Here is a 22,250-nt window from a genome sequence, read left to right on the forward strand (position 1 = left end):
AGCAAACGGATACCACCGCTGATCGCCCTCGGCCAGATCGACCACGTGTGACGTCACATGCAGAGGATCGTCAGATTGTCTTACATCACCTCCGTAATTTTTGACGGCTACATCAACCAGAAATGAACTGTTTAGGGGTAGACTGGGTGCGCAAATTGTTCGAAACCGTCTGAGAACTGATCACCTTCAAGCACGACGGCCATACTGCGGGCCGATTCTGACTCAATTACATGAGACGTCAACGTCAATTGTGGGCACAGCGACACTTACGATGGACTTAGAGGAATTGGAATCAAGTCGTCTTCAGTGATGAATCCCGATTTAATCTTCGATTTGCTGATGGTATGGCGAGGGTGTGGAGGCGCCGTCATGAACGTTACGCCCAATGTTGTGTACACGAAATTGACAGATTTCGAGGCGGAAGTGTCATGGTGTGGGGTGCTTTCTGTGGCAATGCTCGTTCCAGGCTTCTTGTCATCCGTGGCAACCTCAACGCTGCTGGCACCAGAACTTCTGCCTTTTATGGCAGCACATGGACCCGATTTGATCTTCCAACACGACAATGCCAGACCCCACACAGCAATTTTGACAAGGAATTTCCTTCAGAATGCGGGAGTCAACGTCATGGACTGGCCGTCAAGGTCTCCCGACCTCAATCCAATCGAAAACGTCTGGGATGCTCTTGGCAGAAGTCTGCGCACTCTCCAGAACCAACCACAGAATTTGCAAGATCTTGGCACCATTTTGCAGCAACAATGGCGTCGTCTTCCCAATCAGGTGTTCACAAGCATCACCATCATCATTGTGTGGCAGTTGTCAACGCACATGGTGGCCATACACGCTACTGAACTTGTGTGCCATCAGATTGCTTGGGACTTATGATTTAAACTGTTGATGTTATTACCGAATACCGTAGGTGCTTGGAACAAATTATGGTTACCACCGTTAATTAAAATCCTTCTTTGGACATTAATGATTAAAAATTACCTTCTCTGATACATTTGTCCGTTGTATATCATATATGGGATATCTTTTAAAAATGTGAAGTTTTTATTTTGACTGGGTATACCTTGACATAATACAACCAATAAACACTCAACTATATAATAATAAAAGCAAAATTCATCTGTATAAATGCAATAGTATTTTCTAATATGTCAAAAATGAAAAATATCTGAATATTCGTCCCTTGTGAAGGACAAATATGCAGCTTGTCACATGGATAATCCAAATTTAATTCGAACTTGAAGAAGCTACAATTGTACGACAGAGCTTTATTTACTCTCAGATCGCTATCCGCGGTATAGGAATATATTCAACATCATCCTCTCTAACATCGATACACTTTTGCCAACGATGTTGGAGTTATTTCACCCCACCTTCGGAGGAGACCTTCTCTAGCTGTCCAAATAGTTCCCCATAACTGCTATGACGCCATAGTTCGAGTCGCAATGAGTTCCTGACAGAGCTTTCTTCATGTTTGGGAACAGATGGAAGTCTGACGGAGCCAGATAATGAGAATAAGGTTGGTGCTCTGCCCTGGTACATTGGCCTTGAAAAGAATCCCTTTTGTTAGCTTCTGACGTCTATTAGTATTTTATCCCGTAATTGCCTCTCAAGTGCATCATATCAATATTTTCCGTCTGGTCTTTGGGAAGATAGTCCACAATGATGACACCCAGAACAAGGATGCCCGTAACCTTTCGAGATGATGGGACAGTGTTTGCCTTCTTTGGTGGTTCCTCGAGTTTGCCCCTTCTCCAAAGGTCACAGACTCCTGCCTATTTCACTGACTTGTCGCAGCGAAACAATTGACTCAATTGTGGCTATACCTCTATGACATCCAGCTGAGGACTTTACTATTACGTTATTCCTTCTATGTGAGGCTCGGAAATTATCAATCAACCCTCGCATGTACAGATATAAACACAACATGATATAAGATGATCGGTATCTACATTAACTGGCAATAGTTTTATTATCACGGTGACATGAATTCAACTCGACCGCCTCCGTGGTCTTGTGGTAGAGCGTACGCCCGGAGAGCGGAAGGTCCAGGGTTTGATCCCCGGCCGCGTCATACCGAAAGACGTTAAAAGATGATACTTGTTGTTACCCTGTCTGGCGCTCGGCATTAAGGGGCTCAAACAAGGACTGGTCGGCTCGGAGTCAGTATACTGTGTCTGAGTGGAGTTTTCATGTTGAACTGCGGCATGGTATCTCAGTGGCCTAGCACTTTTAATCGGCATCAGTCCGGACTAGTACAAGCAGCCACATACACACACGTGCATGCGCGTCGCTATGTAAGTGGAATAATCTTGCACGCCATTTCACCTCACCTGAATTTAATTCATACATGTACATGTCATTTAGTAGAATATACCTAGACGACCAAGGTGCCTGGACATGGGTTACACACTACAACTGTCCGTGGTCACGCGTGCTCCAGTCTGAGAAAGCCATGCTATGCTGGACTTTCCCTGTGAAGAATGTGCTCAGTAGATATAGGGGTGTATTTTGCTGGTCAAAATGTTCCGAGTAGCGGGGAAAGTATAACCTTCCGCATTCATGGTGAAGTGTAAGAATGAGTTGCGGGTGCTGTCCACACCCATTGGTACCCCAGTTACTATAGAAAGGCAGTTGGAGTGTCAGCCGAGGTCGTCCAGAAGCATGATCCATGTTTTTATACAATAGATTATATCGTGAGTTATGGACTATGATTGTTAATGCGATCTCGTTCCCGTGAGTCTGCATAGTTGTCAGTGCACAGGTTGTCAACAATCAATGTATGCTGACAATGTTTGTGTTCCACCAGAAATATTCTTTTATAAATACCGAAAGAAAAGACTGTTTCAATCTAATAATATATACACCATGCTGTGTGCTGTGACCGACGTACTTTTGTGCCGACCCATGAAGATTCTGGGGTAGAATAGGTCTTCAGCAACCCATGCTTGCCGTAAAAGGCGACTATGCCTGTCGTAAAAGGCGACTAACGGGATCGGGTGGTCAGGCTCGCTGACTTGGATACATGTCATCGATCCCAATTGCGTGGATCGATGCTCATGATATCAATCACTGGAATGTCTGGTCCAGACTAGATTATTTACAGCCCGCCGTCATATAGCTGGAATATTGCTGAGTGCGGCGTTAAACAACAAACCAACCAACCAACCAACTTTTGTGCCAGGTGGTTCAAGCTGGGTAAGGTGTGATATCGCCGGACCCTGCCGCGCATTCCCATCGTAGCCCCGGTGTACGAATCAAGAGCAGTCATATGAAACCCTCCCCTCATTATTGCAGCCTTTCATTGTTTGATATTATCACTTGAACGTAAGTCTTTTAACGTAAACTTGATATCTGGTTTTTATATTTAGTTAATCCGAAAGATGAATACACACTTTGAAAAAATTGACAATTCATGTATTACCCATTCTCTTACACATGAGCCTCCATGGATTTTTCACAAAACAGTTACAAATAGAGCACGGCACCTCTCTAATTCGAACACCATTGGTATACTCCAAAAAACACATCATTGATCTACCACAAAAAGCTCAAGCTAGTTCCATACTCAAATCTCACACCAACACCACCATCATCACCACCTCCGATGAAAAGATTCACTAGAGAGGAAGAAATTACATAATTTAGTTTAAATATTTTGTGTGACGTTTCCATGTAGAGACATGGAACATGATCCGTTAAAATCAGTTTAAGAATTGATCATGATGATGATGATAATGATGTTGATGACGACGACGACGATGAATCGAAAAGAAAAGGCCACGCCCTCTAGGTGGCTACTGTTCCCTGATTGGCTGGTAACAGAGTGGACGGGACTTGGGTTGCATTATTTCGCTGAATGATGCTACTGATTTCGTATCGTTGCCTTCAGCTTTTTGTGTTAATGATTAACTATCTGTGATGTTGTTGTTTACCCTTCCTTTAATATTGACTTGTGAAATGTCCCTGAGATTCATTTTTCACCTCGGATTGTCAGTGTATTCGTTTTTAAATCATTCGAACTTTTTTATTTATATTTTTATTTTATTTTAATTCTAAATAGCATAAATAGCAGCATACATATACAATCAGGCGGTGGGAATAATTATTATTTTCGGGCAATAGGAGATGACGAGCAAACACAATATCAGTATGAAAGGGCCTAATCTCCACTCAGCTGAATTTTTGTATTTCCGTTGAGCGTCAAATTGTCTCAATAAAAGAACTGCAATATTTCTGACCTGAAAACCATAAAACAACTTTTAACTTGGAGATCAACACCCTTTGACATAATATAATTTTTTTATAAGTTATTTTTTTAATTTATGTTTTATTTCATTACGACATTACCTAAGTTATTTTCAACATGCTCAGAAAATCCGTATACATATCAGAAAATACAGCGTGGCCTTACTTTCGTTCAGGTCGCCTCGACTATAAGCCTGATATTCACGGGAGCCGTTGGGAGATCGTTTCAGTCATGAAGATGCCATCTTATACTCGACCTATTGCAAGACATATTATAATATACTCTTTATAGTAATCTGACTGACAGACTGTTTTGTACAGATGCATATATGTTGGGGTATTTGACGCGTTCACTCATAAAGAGTGATTTTCCCCATCTGCCCGTCTGTTCATCAAACATGCCTGAAATAGTATAGACTCGCAAAAATACATCGTACACATGTGGCTTTGTTGAGTAGTCGACAACGCTATAACACATCGACTGTATTTTCACTCTGTCGTCATGACAACGAGTAAAAATTGGGTAAAAAGTGGACTTTTGCAAGCTCATGTAACACCGAGGACTATCTCTCAACATTGAGCCATCTATTTCTGATGTTATCTTGTCTGTGAAGCGACCACAGACCGACATGCTGGAGGCGCCGCATGTCGACAGAGGCCTAGCTGTTGTAGGCGCTGGAGGCGGATATACCTTGTTATCTTCAGTCGCTGCCGTAACCATATATGAGAAGCATGACTCGTAATGCACACTACAACTACTAATGCTAATATTACTATTACTTCTACAACAGGTATTGTTACTGTTAGTACCATTGCTACTACTACTACTACTACTACTACTACTACTACTACTACTACAGTATGTCATTCAGACCCTGAAACAAATATATCAAATACAGCCAATACAAGTCTAAACTATTTGGCAAGTCTATATTCCTGGAAAGTTTCTGGGCTCTTTTTTTATAATATTTTATAAGTATTATGTAACAACTTTCTTTCTGTAAAATATGTTCACACATATAACTACAACAACTAATTACTTAAATACTTCTGAACCAGCAGCTACCACAACAATAACTACGACAACAACGTCTGTAACTCCGACTATTACATCAATTTAGACTACAGCAACTACCGTTACTACTGCTTCTGCTTACTACTTCTACTGCTGCAAGCACGACTTCACGCGTTCCACTTAAATATCGGCGAAACACAGAATCCATACATAGCGTCATATCAATATCGCACTTTATTGCCGCTTTATAAAACATAAAAAAATAAAGTGCCTTGATCATGTAGATAACAACTTTCACATCTGTGCCTAGTTACTGCGATCATTGTTACACGCTGCTTTCGACGCATGGGCGCTGTCAGGCATTCGGTGTGGTGCAACAGCTAACTGGGGATTAAAAGCTTCGTTTTCATTGGCTGTGGTTGATAGGTTGTTTTCAACGTCGCCATTATTTCATGACTGATAGCAATCGGACATTCGACTAATTCTGCAAACGAAATTTCTGCCTATCATATATCAAGGCCAATGTTGGATAAAAACGACCGGACGGGGGTAGCGTTATATAACATATGACATCCACCCGAGGAAATCCGAGTTAGAATAGGTCTTTAAGAACCCATGCTTGCAATAAAAGACGACTATGCTTGTCGAAAGAGGGGACTAACGGGATCGGGTGGTCAGACCCGCTGACTTTGTTGATGCATGCCATCGTATCCCAATTGCGTAGATCGATGCTCATGATGTCAATCACTGGATTGTCTGGTCCAGACTCAATTATTTACAGACCGCCGTCATAAAGCAGGAATATTGCTGTGTGAGGCGTTAAACAATAAATAAACAAACAAATACAAAATCATAATTACAAAGTTATATTTTAAAGCAAATTTGTCAAACATATTTAAATGAACAATATTATTTATAACTGTTAAAAACACGAGCTATAGCTAGTAACACGACGGGGGACACCAATAATGACCGTCACGCTCTGTGCCCATGCTGGGGATCGAACCAGTGTCTTAGCCGTTATGTGTGCATTACCGCAAGGCCACGCTCCACCCCTCCAGTAATATGAAATCGGGTGATATTGATCATACTATGTGCCCTCACACCTGGAGATCTGTTATGCATATCTAGACTTTGTTATCGTTTAGTGTCATCATGTTACAAAATACTTTGTGATGTGACATAAGGATGGACGGTCTGATCTAAACAGCTGACTATGACGAAATGTGACGTCAGTGACACTGGGTGTGAAGGCGCCCCCTGGCGTCAGATTGATCCGATTCTGATGCTTTACCAATAGTCTGTCTCAGTTCCCTTCCGCCCAGCCCTTTCTGAAATGCAAAATCCCTAAATAAACCATGTCTAGATTTTCCTCAATCTCCAATCTCACTGAGGCTTCTTTTCAATTTTTTTGGAGTTATTTGTTCCTATCAAAAGTATACATCCCCAGAGACAAAGCGTTAGTCTACTTTAACAAATTTAACACATTTGTCGATTTGGGTTGACCAGTGTAATACAGCCAAACGTTCACCAACCTACATACAAAATGTATATTTCTATTTCAGTCAAATGTGACTTCAGTTTAATCTTTTCTCAACGATGTCCTAAGTTTATTGTAATGTTTATGTTTACATGATTTCAGACGTAAGGCTGATTGCACATTATGTGATTGTTGTGCATTTCGTTTTCAGAGAGTGTATGGTTTTCATAAATAAAAGATCGCGTAAAAGGTCCCCTGTGAGGTGTTCATTGATATGATGCGTCAACATCGCCTAGAGTATGCTTTCTTGTTTGTTTCAGTTTTAGCCACCATCAACCATGGGTGTATACTTTCTTTTGCCTGACAGTATATTTGTTCCCAGTCCATGTTTCCGAGTAACCTCGTCAAGACCATGTTAGGTATGGCCCATGTAGAATCGTTGATATGATCTGCAAGACACCCCGTTTGTCTCGACCTACGAATATCTCGAAGTTTGTTCGGTTGCCCCAAGAACGTCGAGCTATGTAGATATCACTGTATTGTAAAGGTAACGTGTAAGTGTAGTTTTATGCCAAATGGAAAAGATATTACTCATAGAAAATCTTCTTTCGAGTTTTTCCAAGGCCTCCCCGTTGCACAAGGGATCTTACCTACGACTATCGTAAATCCATGTTAAGGCATAGGAGTTACGTTAGCCGTAGCACTATTTTCGCTTTGTGCAGCGGGCCTGAGAGATAAAATGTTTGTGATTAAAAAGGCACTTCAACCATGATAAGTATATTGAGTATATATCGTTGTCAATAAAACAATCATCAAATGTTTCGTTTGTTCGTTGTTTAACGCCGAACTCAGCAATATTCTTGTTATATGACAGCGGTCCATAAATAATCGGGTCTGGACCAGACAATCCAGTGATTGACATCATGAGTATCGATCTACGCAATCGGGATACGATGACATGCATCAACTCAGCGAGCCTGACCATGTGATCCCGTTAGTCGCCTTTTGCGACAAGCAGGGGTTGCAGTCCAGGTTATTACAGTACAATCCCGTTACCCCGGACTTCATTACCTCATATAGTGCTCACGTCGATGGTACTTCGCGGTCATTACAATTAATGTGGTCTAAAATGAGTACCGGTATCTCGAACTATGGATAACTGAATATATTCGATGACTCTAAGGATTTCCAGTAAGGGTTTCCCTGAACAGAATCTATCATGAATATTTGGAGTTTCTCTCAGATACTAATTGCATTTACTTGTATAGTAACTGTCGTTATGGATATTTGGAGTTTAGTGTGGGATTTAACACTGTTCAAGATTATTGCAGTTATATGGCGTCGTGCATACACGTGTGTGTTTTGCTGCGTGTACTAGTGTGGACTTAATGCCGGTTTTATAGTGCTAGCCAACTGAGATGCCATATCGCAGTTTAACACGGAAACGACACCCAGACAGTATACTGATTCCGAACCGACCAGTGCTTGTTTTATCAACTTAATGCAGAGCGCCAGGCAGGGTAACAAGATGTATCTTTAAAGGAATTTTTGTATGACGCGGACAGGGGATCGAACCACAACCATTCGTGCAGACGCTCTATCCACGGTGGCGTTCCAGCATGACGCTGGAAGGTATCTTAGTCCATGGATCAATCAATCTGGAATAGCAGGGCATAATGCTATGCACTTTGTAGAGGAATGTATACGTGAAATATCGGAATGTTGATGCCCTCTTCAGTCTTTAAACCCAACTATGTACGTGGTGAAGATGCATTGGTGACTCAGCATTCGGAGACAATCATAAACGACAGTTGGATCTTGTTATTTAATTCATTTATGTTTTCAAAGAAAATATATTATCTGAAAACATTAATTAAACTCATCCAAATACCAACAACAAACATTTACCGTTCGAAACAAACACGTTAACGTGTGATCTGCGTGAACGTACTAGAGGTTGACGGTCGAAAAAATTGACGAGTTTCTGATCAATTCGGTAAATATATGTCGAGATGGCGCCGGTAGAAGGTTAACAAAGTGGGAGTGTTTGAGTTGGGTTTGTGAGAAAAAATGACACAGAAAATTAGCAGGCATCCTGAATCTATAAACTCCCTTTAAAGGAAAATTATTGTTACAACCATCGCCCGTTGTGACAAACACATTTACAAATACTCTGTGTGAGTATACGTTCTGACTGAAATTCTTACCATTCTGTTACACTGGTATTCATTAACAACTTTCAATAATCTGTGACACATGTGACAAAAAGCACCCACTAACTTATGACAGAACATCGAGCTTCAAAACAGCTCCGGGGATGAGCTCCGCGTGAGTGATCTCTGCCGAATACAATTGTCTGAGTAATCCGTTGCTGTCGCGAGCACAAGCGATGACGTCACGGAATTGAGAAAACCCCTGCGTTGCTGGAAATCTCGCCAGTTCCGATTTGTACAGGGCCCGTAGCGCAACCCAGTACAACTACCGAACCCGGCGCTTTTCTCCTCACCGTGAAACTCCACACACCAACACAGACAATATGGTGAGTTCATATCTACTATCGTCTGCTTTTTGTCGTCTGCTAGACAGTGCACGTGCACATGGCCTAGCCTTGCGTAATCATAGTTGCTTGGACTTCAAAAACTTACACATTGATTAAGAATGATAGTGAACAGTTTTCTTATCTATACCGAAAATGTACTTAGGTTTTTTGTTCGTCCGGTATTTCTCGTCGTTAATTTTCATATAAAAACTGCTAATTATCTAGCCTTGATGTGCATTACACAAACGCAAGGAATGTCTACTTCTAACGTGTTTGTACATTATGGCCGTGTGATGTATTTGTTTCACATAAATACACGCTTTGGCCAAACTACATGTATCATTTCAATATTAAGAAGCAGAGATTGTATGATATTGTTATAAGTCTTTGAAACAACAGGTTAAAACAATTTGTAAAGAAAGTAATCCTTTTAGTTGGAATGTAGCAAAGATTGTCTGTTGGCGTAGTTTTCCATAAATATTTGGAACTTCCCCAAGATTTGCACAGGGGCGAAGTAAATACCTCTGTGTGTATCGTCTTACTGCTGTACGTTTTAAATCTTTCCATGTCAAATGTATACACCATTCACATTCCACACGTGAACCAGCCAACATTACATGAATATCTCATCATATGATGATATTCCATTAAGACCCGATGCCCGGGGAAGTTTCGTCCGCCCCGAGGATAATCCCCGACTCTACCTGCCTCCGCTGGTTTTCCCTTCGATGGATATTCTCCCAAGCCCTTGTGTCTATGTGGCCCTGGCTCGCTAACCGGTGTATCAGGCCATCTGTTTGTGGGAGATATGTATGCTTCCCTCTGTTCTACACATTGGTCTCATCCTCGTGCCCGACTAGGGGTCCCGATACTGTTTATTGAAGTAAACGATAACAAACATTTCTTAGCATGTCAAACTTAGAACGAGAAAAAAAATATTTGATTCGTGTTCAAAGCAAATCCGAAGTGTTTATTCAGACAGTATGAAAGCAGGCTTTGTTTCTAAGCAGGTCGCATATTTCTCCTGAAGAGTTAAGGATCCTTTAAATCACAAATAGATGGCTAAATATAGCATGACTGTTACACAGGAATACACACGGACAGCGAAATTGAGAGTGCTTATCAAACTAACACAATTAAAACACCGGGGATGCTGGTGAATCAAAGAATCAATATGTTTCTACATACACGGTCAGTATGACCCTGAGGAAGACGTTAAGATGCGTAGTTTTAGAATGACTAATAGTGGGATAGATAAGTATCTTTTTTTGTCATTCTAGTCATCAATCTAGTCACAGTGATTCGTAACGGTGAGTGTTAGGGTTCCATGTAAACTGGTACATTTGTTGAAATACGCGACCGTCTGGAACTCGCTCGACATATGTCTGTAGACAGAACCAAGTCTATATTATCATGACGCATGTTTTAAACCTGGAATACTATTTCGCTAGCCAGAAATATCTGCTGTGACAGAGTGCTGATTCATATAGAGGAGCCTGAGGTAAATCTCATTACTGGAACTCTGATATCATTGCCCCCATGTTGCGTGTATCGGACTTTTCCCACTGCATCTGCATTGTTATCAATGAGAGGGAGTGCTTGTGTGTGATATCATGCTTCCTCACGTCGTAGTACCACGGCATTGTGGGAGTGGGGAATGCTGTCGACAGCAGCCGGCTCAGGGTACAGACGGTGTTATAGTTACTGTGATAGCGCGGAGTACACCACATACCTTGGTTCATTCAGCAGAACCTCCTTAACCAAAGCGAGACGAGGCAATTATAACCCGCCCGGTTTAACGGGTTTCCGGATTATCGGGTAGCGCAATTTTCAAACATGTCCCCCAGCCGTAATAGTTGGTAGAGCAAGTTGTTCGGAATGTCTAGGTTTCACTGTACACTTTCAACGGTATATGGAGTCATCGTGTTGACATTATGTTGACTTTCCGATTGTGATCTAAAACGTTTGATTACTAAGTTTGACAACTTTTAAATTATCAATGAATGTTCGAAGAAGTGCACAAAGTTCCGAAATCTAATGATATTTAAAGGTAATGTTTCGATATTACAGAGACTTCTTGGTGTGAAATATTGTTTACTGATGTATATTTAGGGTTATCAATTGCAGACGTATCTTTATCATAAACCAGAAGTGCAGAGAGGGTTAATTATATGAGTTCTTTAAACATGAATTGTTTAGAACGGCGGGCCTGCCTTCAACTGCTATCGTGTCACATCAGAAATTAGTCGTGTTTGTATTTAAAAGGATAAACAACTGGGTCGTTTCCATGCGGGTCACAAACATTGTCTTTCGTGACAAACATCCCAGGTGACGAAAGCTCGGCCATTTCACGAGTAGAATAATCGTCAGCATGTCAGTTGTCGATCTGCTGGTTTGATGAATGTGATAGTCTGCTGCAAAGGTTCCGAGGACCAGCAGACGATCGATAAAGCAAGCAGACGACATTACGTAATTGGAGTAGCACAGCTGCTTGTTTGGAAAGAGCCTTAAAAAATCAATCTAAACTTTTGACTAGCTTCATCTAAATGTTCACAGCTGTACTTTTGACGTGACCCCAGATTTTATATCCTCGAATTTCGAGATATTGGCTCGGATGGGTTTAGAATTGCATTACAATTCGCCATATTATCTAAGCCTCGAGCTACGCCTATGCGCAGTCGGTGTTTCCGCGATAAACACAAGAACATGTCGGCTATCTGGGCTCTTATTTATTTGATTATTGCACGGTCTCATCGTGTATAGTGTCGATGTATTGTGTCAGACTTAATAGACTTAAGTTATTTTATGACTGTGCAACAGAAACGATTCGTAAAAGCATTTCCACTAATGCTGATGTGGAACGCAATCTATATAGAGGTGTCTCAACCATTTGAAGGCGATGAGATAGCCTCGTGGTTAAATCGTTCGCTCGTCACGCCGGGTTCAATTCCGCACATGGGTAATATGTGTGAAGCCTATTTCTGGTATCCCCCCGCCGTGGTATTGCTGGAATATTGCTAAAAGCGGCGTAAAACCACACTGAGTCATTCATCTAGATTTGGTATTTAACGAGAACTAGAATAAGACATATATGCAGATATTCCACAGTCCTTGTGCAGGACTATAATAACAAATGTGCTAATCGTCGTATGTAGATGTAATTCCACACGAACACCATAACCCCCGGGTCTATACGAGTAGACTAACATATCGTCCGTGAAATAATGTTCTGTATTAGGTAACACAAACATTATTCTATAAAGGAATCGTCATATCTCTTAATTTCAGCTAGGAGCTGAAAAGGGGATGATTATAGGCTGCCAGATATGTTGAGCTGAGAAGATGGGTGAATTAATCCTGCGTCATGGCTGTGGAATAATTTAAAAATATATATTGGACAGTACACTCGAATTACAAGTACTTTTGTTTATATATTACTAAAAGCCGAGGCATGTCTATATCAAACTAAACCAAGTCTAGTTTCCCAGATCATGAAAACAGTAGAGGAGAAAAGATTCTTTTGAATTTTTCATCGAAAGTACGCCCTGCGGTCTTCGAGAGACTCGAATACAGGGTTGTCATTTCTACCAAATGTCTGATTTCCACATTAGCAAAGTGACAAGAGACCGGAAAAAATAATGATCGCTTTGCTTCAAATAAGCGACGGGTAGGTGAGCTCGCCGAGTTTAGTAATTGATCAAGGTGCCGTTGAACAAAACAACTTTAGCACTACGACTGTCGCATGTCTATGTTAAGGTATGGGAGTTACGATCACCTTAGCGTTAAGATCGCTTTGTACAACGGCAACCAGGCGCGTATGGGGGTATACGATATACTAAGACAGTTACATTGGTGTTACATCGCTGAATCCACTTATTCTAACCTCCTCGAATGCACGGCTTCGACCATGAATGAAGCCAGATTTACAAACACTGGACATAATGGGAAACAGTTACGAGTAGTCTGTTGAGAGAGAAGTAACGTGTCATATGTCTGTCAGACTGGAGTGTGGAGTGCGGACCTGGAAAGCAGCCAACGGCTGAGAGTATGTCAGGAATTGCAGTGGTGTGAAGAGGTGCATGACGGGAAGAACAGTGCAATAACAGAAAAACGCTGGTTCAATTCAGTTCAATCGGTTCAATTCCTGGCTGAGACAAAATAATTATCATTCGAGGGTCAGCCAAATACCTTACAGGTTCTCGGGAAGGGTCATTTGTGGTTGTTTATACGAAGTTACGAACAGTGTTACTGTAACATCACACAACAAGAAATAAAATGTGAAAGTGCATGTGCATGGGGAGTATAATATACTACGGTTATAACGAACTCGAAGGGACCACCAATTTTAGTTCGTTATAACCGTTGTTCGTTATAAGCATATATACAGCATTTATACAACAAATGGTCGGGGCTGTACACATAAGTTCGTTATATCGGTCAGTTCGTTATATGCGTGTTCGTTATAACCGTAGTTTACTGTACTTTGAAAAAAATGGATCAGCATTTAGGGTAATTCTAAAATGACAAGGTAACTGTCCTTTTTGAACATATCCACCGACCTACCTGTATTATAATTATTTCTTCTTGAGAATATATTCAGTATTTCATATTGATTTATTTCTCACATGAATTGCTGCTTTGAAAACGATAAGTAGTTAAGAGGAATATAGTGTACACAATACCCTCAGTTACTGAGTGAGCTTTTCTTAGACAGTATACGTCTTAATATTAACTAATGTTATGTTTGGGATAACACTTCCTCAGTAAAGTACAAATTCTAGTACTTTTTAGGGTTGAGTCCCATCCGAGATTGGAACCCACACTCTGAGAGTGAGGCACCGAATCCCCAGCACACAAAGTCAGCGATCTAACCCACTCCGCCTCGGAATCATGTCTTAATAGTCGTGTGGATATTAAAGTCGAAGAAGGAAAAGAGTGTATATATATATCGATACACAATGTCTGAACTGAAGGTCTTCAACTCTTGTGTGCCATCGATACTATCGAGTTATCCGCAGTTCGAGAAACTGATTCGGTAATCACAGGGGGCACTGGGGTAATCTGGTGGTTAATGTGATGACTTGTTACGACTTGTTACACCAAAGGCCCAGGTTTGATTCCCTGTACTGGCACAATGCAACTCATTCTTAGAGTCATATGGCCGGACTAATACTAACAACGGCGTTAAACCCACTCACTTATTTGATACTCAAATGGGTACTATATACTTTGTGAGGTCACGCCTTTGCCTAATAATGCTTACAATGAGCAAAACCCAACTCACTCATCGGAAACAAATCGGAACAGATGAGGAGGAGAGTGTTTGAAACCTGACGCAACTGCTGTATGTTCTGACCAATAAGCATTGGCATCAACAATGTGCAGCCACGTGCCTGGCGTTCTCTAAGGAGAATGATTTCCTGGTTGACGGAGGCACGTGGCTGGGTCAAGGTGCTTCGTACATATGGTACGGGTTTCGGCGTGATGGCTGCCACAATGCCTGATGGTGCCTCTCTCTCCGCCCTGCCTGCATGCAGCATTGATTAGACAGTGGCAAGGTGTTTCGCCTTAAGGGCCATGGGGGTATATACATATTTTTTATAGTTTATTTTGTTCTCCGTGGAAGAGGAATATATCGAAAAAGACACAATTGCATCTCAGAATTTCATGGATGGCAATGAGTGGGATGTTTACTTCAATATATCCTCTATCAGCAACCATCAATTTCTTAAGACAGCCAAACGCCTCGTCGTGTCATAAGTGACGCTCATGAATGCATTTACCAGATTCTCACTGTCACCAGCTGCATTGTACTTTATAATGGGATTTGAACCCGGGTCTTCGAAGTGGCAAGCGAACGGTTATCTCCCAAAACCCCTACATCCCATTTCCCCTACAACCCAGTTCCCCTACAATTAGTTAAAACAACACGCGGCATTTACCTGTCTGGCATTATGAACTAACCTAAAGGAGAGATTAAGGTCTGGAGTAGAGGTAGTGAAATGAAAGGGGTAGAGCTCTAGGGGATAAGGGGACTTAAAGGAAAGTTTAAAAAAAAAAAATTAATGTAAGTGTGATGAAAGATGCCTGTATGATGAGAAGACAATTTTTAGAAATTACAAGAATAACAATAGGAAGAAACAAGTATTACACTGAGAAACTGAGATGAGACGATTTACAGTTGAGATGAAAAATGAACATTTTGTTATAATGTATTATGAATTTTGAAAAATGAACATTTTATTATAATGTATTATGAATTTTGAAAAATGAACATTTTATTATAATGTATTATGAATTTTGAATAATATCGTAATCGTAATTAAATATTTATCTCAATCTATTCGAGTTTCTTGGGTTGTTCCATTGTATGAAATAGGTAACAGACTAGGGATTAGCAGTGCCATGGACCGTGAACTTTGTTGTCTTAAGCTGTAGGGGAAATGGGATGTAGGGGTTTTGGGAGGTTACCAAGCGAACACAATATCATGGCGGAAGACACTATTATATAGTAAGAATGGCTCCGATGCACCTACTCTGGATTCGAACCCGGTCTTAGGCGCGATGAACGTATGAAAAGTATAGCCTGTGCTTAGTGATATCACACAGACACGATACTCAATACAAAGGCATAAGTGGCGACTGTGCTTGTCGTATGAGCCGACTAACGGGATCGGGTGGTCAGGCCCACTGACTTGGTTGATGGATGTTATTGTTTCCGTATTGCGTGGATCGATGGTCATGATGTCAATCACTGGATTGTCTGGTCCAGGCTCGATTACCGCCGTCATAAAGATGGAATAGTGCGGCGTTAAAAAACAAACAAGCAAACAATACGAAGAGTGTGTGACGATTCTTGGCGAAACAAGCTGTTTTCTTTTCAGTACTATGGCACTTGCTGCTAATATTTGATAATACCAGTTCAACGCGGCGCGAAAGGCAACTCACTCACACTCTCAATGAGTATTCTTTTAGAACACATGCACTTTTACCTAATTGGAGTATCTAATACGTTTTGGCTGTGGCCCAAAACATGTTACTGTAAAAAGTGGATAAAAATAATTCTGAAGATATTTCGTCAGTTAGGTTGCCTTTGAAGGCGGACTGGATAACATTACGTAATCCTATAAATTACCTCTTACATCTATCACTTTGATGCAACTTTAATCCAGGTGAAAAACTGTTTCTCCTCTCGCGTGATCATGAGTCACACATGACCAGCTGTAAGTCATTACGTGACTATAACGTGACTATAACCCTAAGAAACTGTATGACGGAAACGAGAGATATTCTATTCCGTTTTCCCCCAATGCGTACTAAACAGTGATCTCTTCGTGTTTGACGGAATCATTCAAGTGAAGGTTAAAAGCAAAAAATAGAAAATATCACCGTAAGGGATCTTGCCATTGGCTAATTACCTGCCAACTGCGAAGAGCTTGTCTGAGCCATTAAGATTCTCTGTTCAAGGCAAAGGGGCTACTCAACCTTGCGCCACTTCCATAATGGAGCCTATTCGTGTTTGCCCCTTCACGTCTAGTATCGCAATCTCTAGCCACTGATGTGAAATACATGTATAATGAGCAATAAAACATATTTCAACCCAGTGCTAAGTAAATATACGTGTAATACCAAAGAGAAAAGTTTTAGAAACATCTGCTCTTGCTTCACGTGTACCGGAGTTAGTTGGGTCCCGTGTGTTGGTGGGGTGTCGGCATTGGTGGTGGTTAGGCTAGTCGAGTTGATCTTTTCTGGAAAATTGCCTCCCTTGACAGACTGAAGCGGATGTCTTTGAAAAGGTGTAACTGGTTCATGTCCACTTCAAACTATGGTCATTTATGAATTGACGTCAATTCTGATAAATAAAAATATCAACAATAAAAACTCCACAAAAGGTATATCATTCACAGTAACCCATCTCTATTTAACGATACGAAATCAGTGACATCAACACAATAGTTTAACACAATCACCGTCTATTGTCAATAATCAGCCAGCCAAGAAATAGTAGTCCGCCAGTGGGCATGGCCAAAGTTTATTGGAACATAAACGCTGAAAATGCTAACTTATCCAGGGAATTACTTGCAAAGCATTTATTATATCAGTCTGATATCCGATTTTTGATTCGGAGGGGGTGTTACGCCGAGAACATGCCTTTTATCCGTGGTTTACTCCACAGTGGTAAAACAAAAATTAAAATTAATAGATCTAAGACACATATTTCGTTATAAATGCTGACACCCCCCCCCCCCCCCCCCCCCCCCCCCCCTCACACACACACCCCCCTTAGTATGTGTTTAATCTGTTTGTAGTTGATTAAGGGACGGACGTTCGTTGAGAACAGTGAAGGCAGGCAGTGTTACCTGTATGTGTTAAATATTTTAAGAGGCTTTGCTCTACAATTCACCTTTGACCTATACCTATATAAATAATTAACACTGTATAATGTAGACAGTATTGGTATGACCCTAATGAACACGGTCCAATGTCGCTAATACATTCGCCCAAAGGGCTATAACGTTTGAAAACCCAACCATTCATTAGCAATAGCATGTCTAGGAACCTATTGTGGAATGAGGGTTGGTCTGTCTGCACCTGTCAACAAACAGGTATAAGTGGCTGCCTACTTTTACTCACTTTCCCAGTAAATTAGAAGCAAGAATCCCTTTCAGTGGCATCGCTTTGACCCTTCGTCATCTGCTTTGAACAAGCAGGGCCTCTATTGATGTCTGAGACTGCTGCTATTACATCCCTAAGGCTGACAGTGATAGCTGGGGCCTCTTGTGCCTTAATCCATGTAGGCTGACATCAAGGAATAGCATTTAACCCGAGAGGAAGATCATTGGGGTGTTAGAGATGAAAGTGGAGAGTTTAACATATAGCAAACATAAGCAGGAAAACAAAGATCGTTCAGAAGGTAAACACATGTGTTGGCCAGATCTTTGTTGTACCAGGGTGAGTAACAGAGTGGCCCGAACGCAAAGACTTTCTTCGAATGATGAATGGACCACTGATTGTACGCAGACGGAATAACCAATGACCCGTTAGGACTCACTAATGTGACTAATTATTGTGTTTTATAGGCGTATGCCTACCAGAGAATCGACTCGAGATCCGGGTAAGAATAGCTTCAGCAACCCATGCTTGCCTTAAAAGGGGACTGTGCTTGTCGTAAGGGGTGACTAACGGGATCGGGTGGTCAGGATCGTTGACTTGGTTGATGCATGACATCGTATCCCAATTGCGTTGATCGATGCTCATGATGGCAATCACTGCATTGTCTGGTCCAGACTCGATTATTTACAGACCGCCGTCATATTGCTGGAATATTCCTGAGTGAGGCGTTAAACCCAAAAACCCAAAAACAAACAAACCAGAGAATCATGAATAGGCGTTTATTGAGCGATTACACGAATTTGAGTTAACGCGTAATTTGCAACAGAAGTGCTTGAAAAAATCCGATCAACCTCGAGCAGGGAAACCTGTGGATGGTTGTGTGCATCGCCATCTGGTTTTGTTATCTGAGATATCCTTTTGTTGATATTGAATTTGTTACAGCCACATCTCCGTCATACTGGGATCAAATAAATCTAGAAATTACCAGTCGTTGTAGTTTATAACGTCTTTGACCCATCAATGAAAAGCAGGCGTTTGTACCCTATTGGCTTGTTATGGCGGTACCTGGGTACAATGTGTGAAGCCCATTTCTGGTGTCCCTCGCCGTGATATTGCTGGAATATGATGTTAAAAAATCGGCGTAAAACCATACTCACACACTGAGATGGCGGTTACAATCCTGCACGTCTTCTCGACGGTGTATATCTCGTTACATTGATAGATTCATTAGATTTTAATGAGACGCGTTATATCGGGACTGCTGTAGAAACTGGCCATATTACGAAATGGGTGGTGAATCAGGGAGGGTAAAAAAAAAAACACCCTCGGGGAAAGGTCATAAAAAAATATAGAAAAGCTATTTGAAATATTTGAAAGCTCGTGAACAACATCAACGTAACTTAACATTAAGATGGAAAACAAACAATCAAATTAAACGTAATAGATCTGTCTTTTAACAGAAGAAACAAGCCCCGGAAGGGTATTAAAACATGAACAGATGGATAGGTGTTTGAAGAATGTTACTTGGATATGACACTCATATTACGATATTGTTTCAGTCTGTCACTCTGTTCTTGTCATCTTACATCCACATACATGTACATTGTATTACCTTTCTCCCATGGAAGCGTTTTTATGGAAACGTATTAGTGCCACATTCTAAAAGAAATCCGTATATGATACTTTCATCTATCATGTCTCTGTAGTTGATACTTGCGTCTACGAAGATATCTCTTTTTATAATATAGCTTTAATACGATTCCATACCCTCCTGCGCTTCACCCTTGTCGAATAAACATTCTTGTATTTATTGATATAAACCATGGCGGAACATCTTTTGCTGCCCGACTCTGATGCACTGACAAGGGGATGTTTTTGTGTTATCTCCCCCTGTCACAGATGGCCGCACCACGTGATGTAAATGTCACATGAAAGTTGAGATGAAGTTAAGATCTCGCATTATCTCGTCTCTTAGACTGACATTCACAAAACATGTAAGCGATGTTAAAAAAACCTAACTGACATAAAAGAAACAACGCCTGAAAAAAACAAGTGATGGACTTGTCAGGATACCGGATACTGACGGAGCTTTTCTTTCAACATGTGCACCCATTCTTCCTTGATATCAGGAATGTGTAGGTCCCGAGCTGACATTATTTGAATATCTACTCAAAGTTTATGAAGTTTTTTTTAGAAAGAACTTTAAAGGTTGGCTCCGCGCTGCCAGCGTCACCAGGGCTGACTTATTTGCTTTAGTCGAGGGACCGACACAGCACCGTCTGGGACATTGTTGATGTTCTCACCCTTCAATAACTGGATACCTGGATTGATTTACGTTGTGTTTCATTCGTCTTTAGACACAAAATGTGGACTTAGGTGTGGGTGGGGGGCTGGGAGTTGGGGGATAGTGTGTGTGTGTGTGTGTGTGTGTGTGTGTGTGTGTGTGTGTGTGTGTGTGTGTGTGTGTGTGTGTGTGTGAGAGAGAGAGAGAGTGGGTGAGTGAGTGAGTGGGTGAGTGTTTGTGGGTGAGTGTTTGTGTGTCTGTGCTTGGGTGTGTTTTTGCGTGCATGTTTGTTTGTTTGTGTTAGTTTGTTCGGATTCCAGATTAGCAATGCTTATTTTTCTTGTTTTTGCAGCACGATATCCGTGATCGAGGATTTCACCAATGTGGTAAACATCTAAAACCTGCCTCACTACCTGCCTACGCCTTGATTTATTTGAAATATTGTTTTAAAGCAGCGTTAAGTTCAGTCACACACTTCAAGTACTATGGGACTAATGAGGTTATCCTACCCTATTCTATTAACTCGACTGGGATATTACATATACAGAAATACTCCGAAATTCCGAACGCTAATAATACTTTTACCTTTGCTGATTTAAAATCATTCTATGAGGTAAGTAAATGCAATATTTACATAAAAAACAACAGCAACGCCAGAGACGATCATTGCCATCAAACCAAGTTTATATATACAGTAAACCACGGTTATAACGAACTCGAAAGGACCACTATGTTTAGTTCGTATTAACCGTAGTTCGTTATAAACATATATACGACCTTTATACAACAAATGGTCGGGACTGAAAAATAAGTTCGTTATATCAGTCAGTTCGTTATATGCGTGTTCGTTATAACCGTAGTTTACTGTATATATACCCCACAGCAGAAAGAAAGATCCGCGCTACTATCATCTCTAGTGCTTGGCGACCTTCTTAGAATGACTTTAGCCGAAAACGTTCGTAGAGCGTTAAATGTTTTGTTCTATGTGTGTTTTTGTTTATTAGCAAAAGTCACAGTTATGTTATGAGTGCGGGTTTAAAACTTCTTCCCCTACTTGCGCGTGAGATATGAGGTTTTGAGGGGATGCTCAGTGACAACTAAGAGGGACGAAACAGCTGGCAGCGGAAGGGAGATTGAGGGGAGGGGGAGTGGGATCGGGAGGTGCGGACGGGTCGTGTTATCTCAGGTAGACAGGGGGAAGAGGGAAGAGTTTGGTTACAGGGAAAACGGAATATGTGTTCTCAGAGCACGTGCTCTATGATGAATGGTCCGAGTATTGACATCTAAGGTTCACCAAGTACTGCTTCAGTGGCATAAGGAGATGTTATACGGACAGTGGAAAAATAGCCATATGGTATCATCGCATATGTTACTGTGTTTCCAACAATTTGTAACATAGTTTTATGTGTTTACCTCTAAACTCGATAATCTGATCCAATTTACATTACTTTGCTTTGCGGTACAAAATGTCTTGGAATCAGTTTTGTAACAGAAATGTGCTGTTCGTCATTTTATATGAAGTGTATTTGCTATATCCTACTTCACGTAATGCCTTAGTCCATTATATCTTATTTCCAAGTCCGTTACATCCTTAATTTTACAGTTCGTGGGTCCGTTACATCCTTCTTTTTGCAGCTCCCGAGTCCGTTAAAGCCTACATTTTACAGTTCGTGGGTCCGTTACATCCTTCTTTTTAAGTTCCCGAGTCTATTATAGTCTACTTTTCAAAGCCCAATGCATTCGCTCGTCATACCATACTTTTCGAACGACGTAACACATTGGAACGTAAGAAGTTATCATTCTGCTCTGCAACAAAATATACTATATCCCACTTCAAGTAATGCCTTAGATAGGATTAAAATCGGATCCTGAGTTCTCATGAAACACTACAACGCGTAAAACGAAAGAAAATGTATATCATCTATAAATGCATTAAAACGAAACGAAGTCAGAAAATTCTCTGCATATGCCCCAATAACGTTCTCCAAGCCCGAGTGTAGCTGTTGAGACAATCCCTGATCGTATTTCTTGTCAGAACTCTTATAATCTAACCATAGCGCATCTT

At 41.0% G+C, this 22,250-nt stretch overlaps 1 protein-coding gene across 1 annotated transcript in view; it reads left to right on the top strand.

Moving 5' to 3' along the window:
* The first annotated feature begins 9,140 nt into the window (after positions 1-9,140).
* Positions 9,141-22,250, top strand: part of LOC124151827 (tubulin alpha-8 chain-like) — a 33,073-nt gene continuing 19,963 nt past the window's right edge. Inside the window, exon 1 of the mRNA XM_046524473.2 lies at positions 9,141-9,288. Coding sequence (XP_046380429.1) covers positions 9,286-9,288 — 3 coding nt within the window. The 5' untranslated portion in view covers positions 9,141-9,285. The remainder of the gene's footprint in view (positions 9,289-22,250) is intronic.

Source organism: Haliotis rufescens, unplaced genomic scaffold, assembly GCF_023055435.1.
Source record: "Haliotis rufescens isolate VD_foot unplaced genomic scaffold, xgHalRufe1.0.p SCAF_23, whole genome shotgun sequence".
In the NCBI taxonomy this organism is placed as follows: Eukaryota; Metazoa; Mollusca; class Gastropoda; order Lepetellida; family Haliotidae; genus Haliotis; species Haliotis rufescens.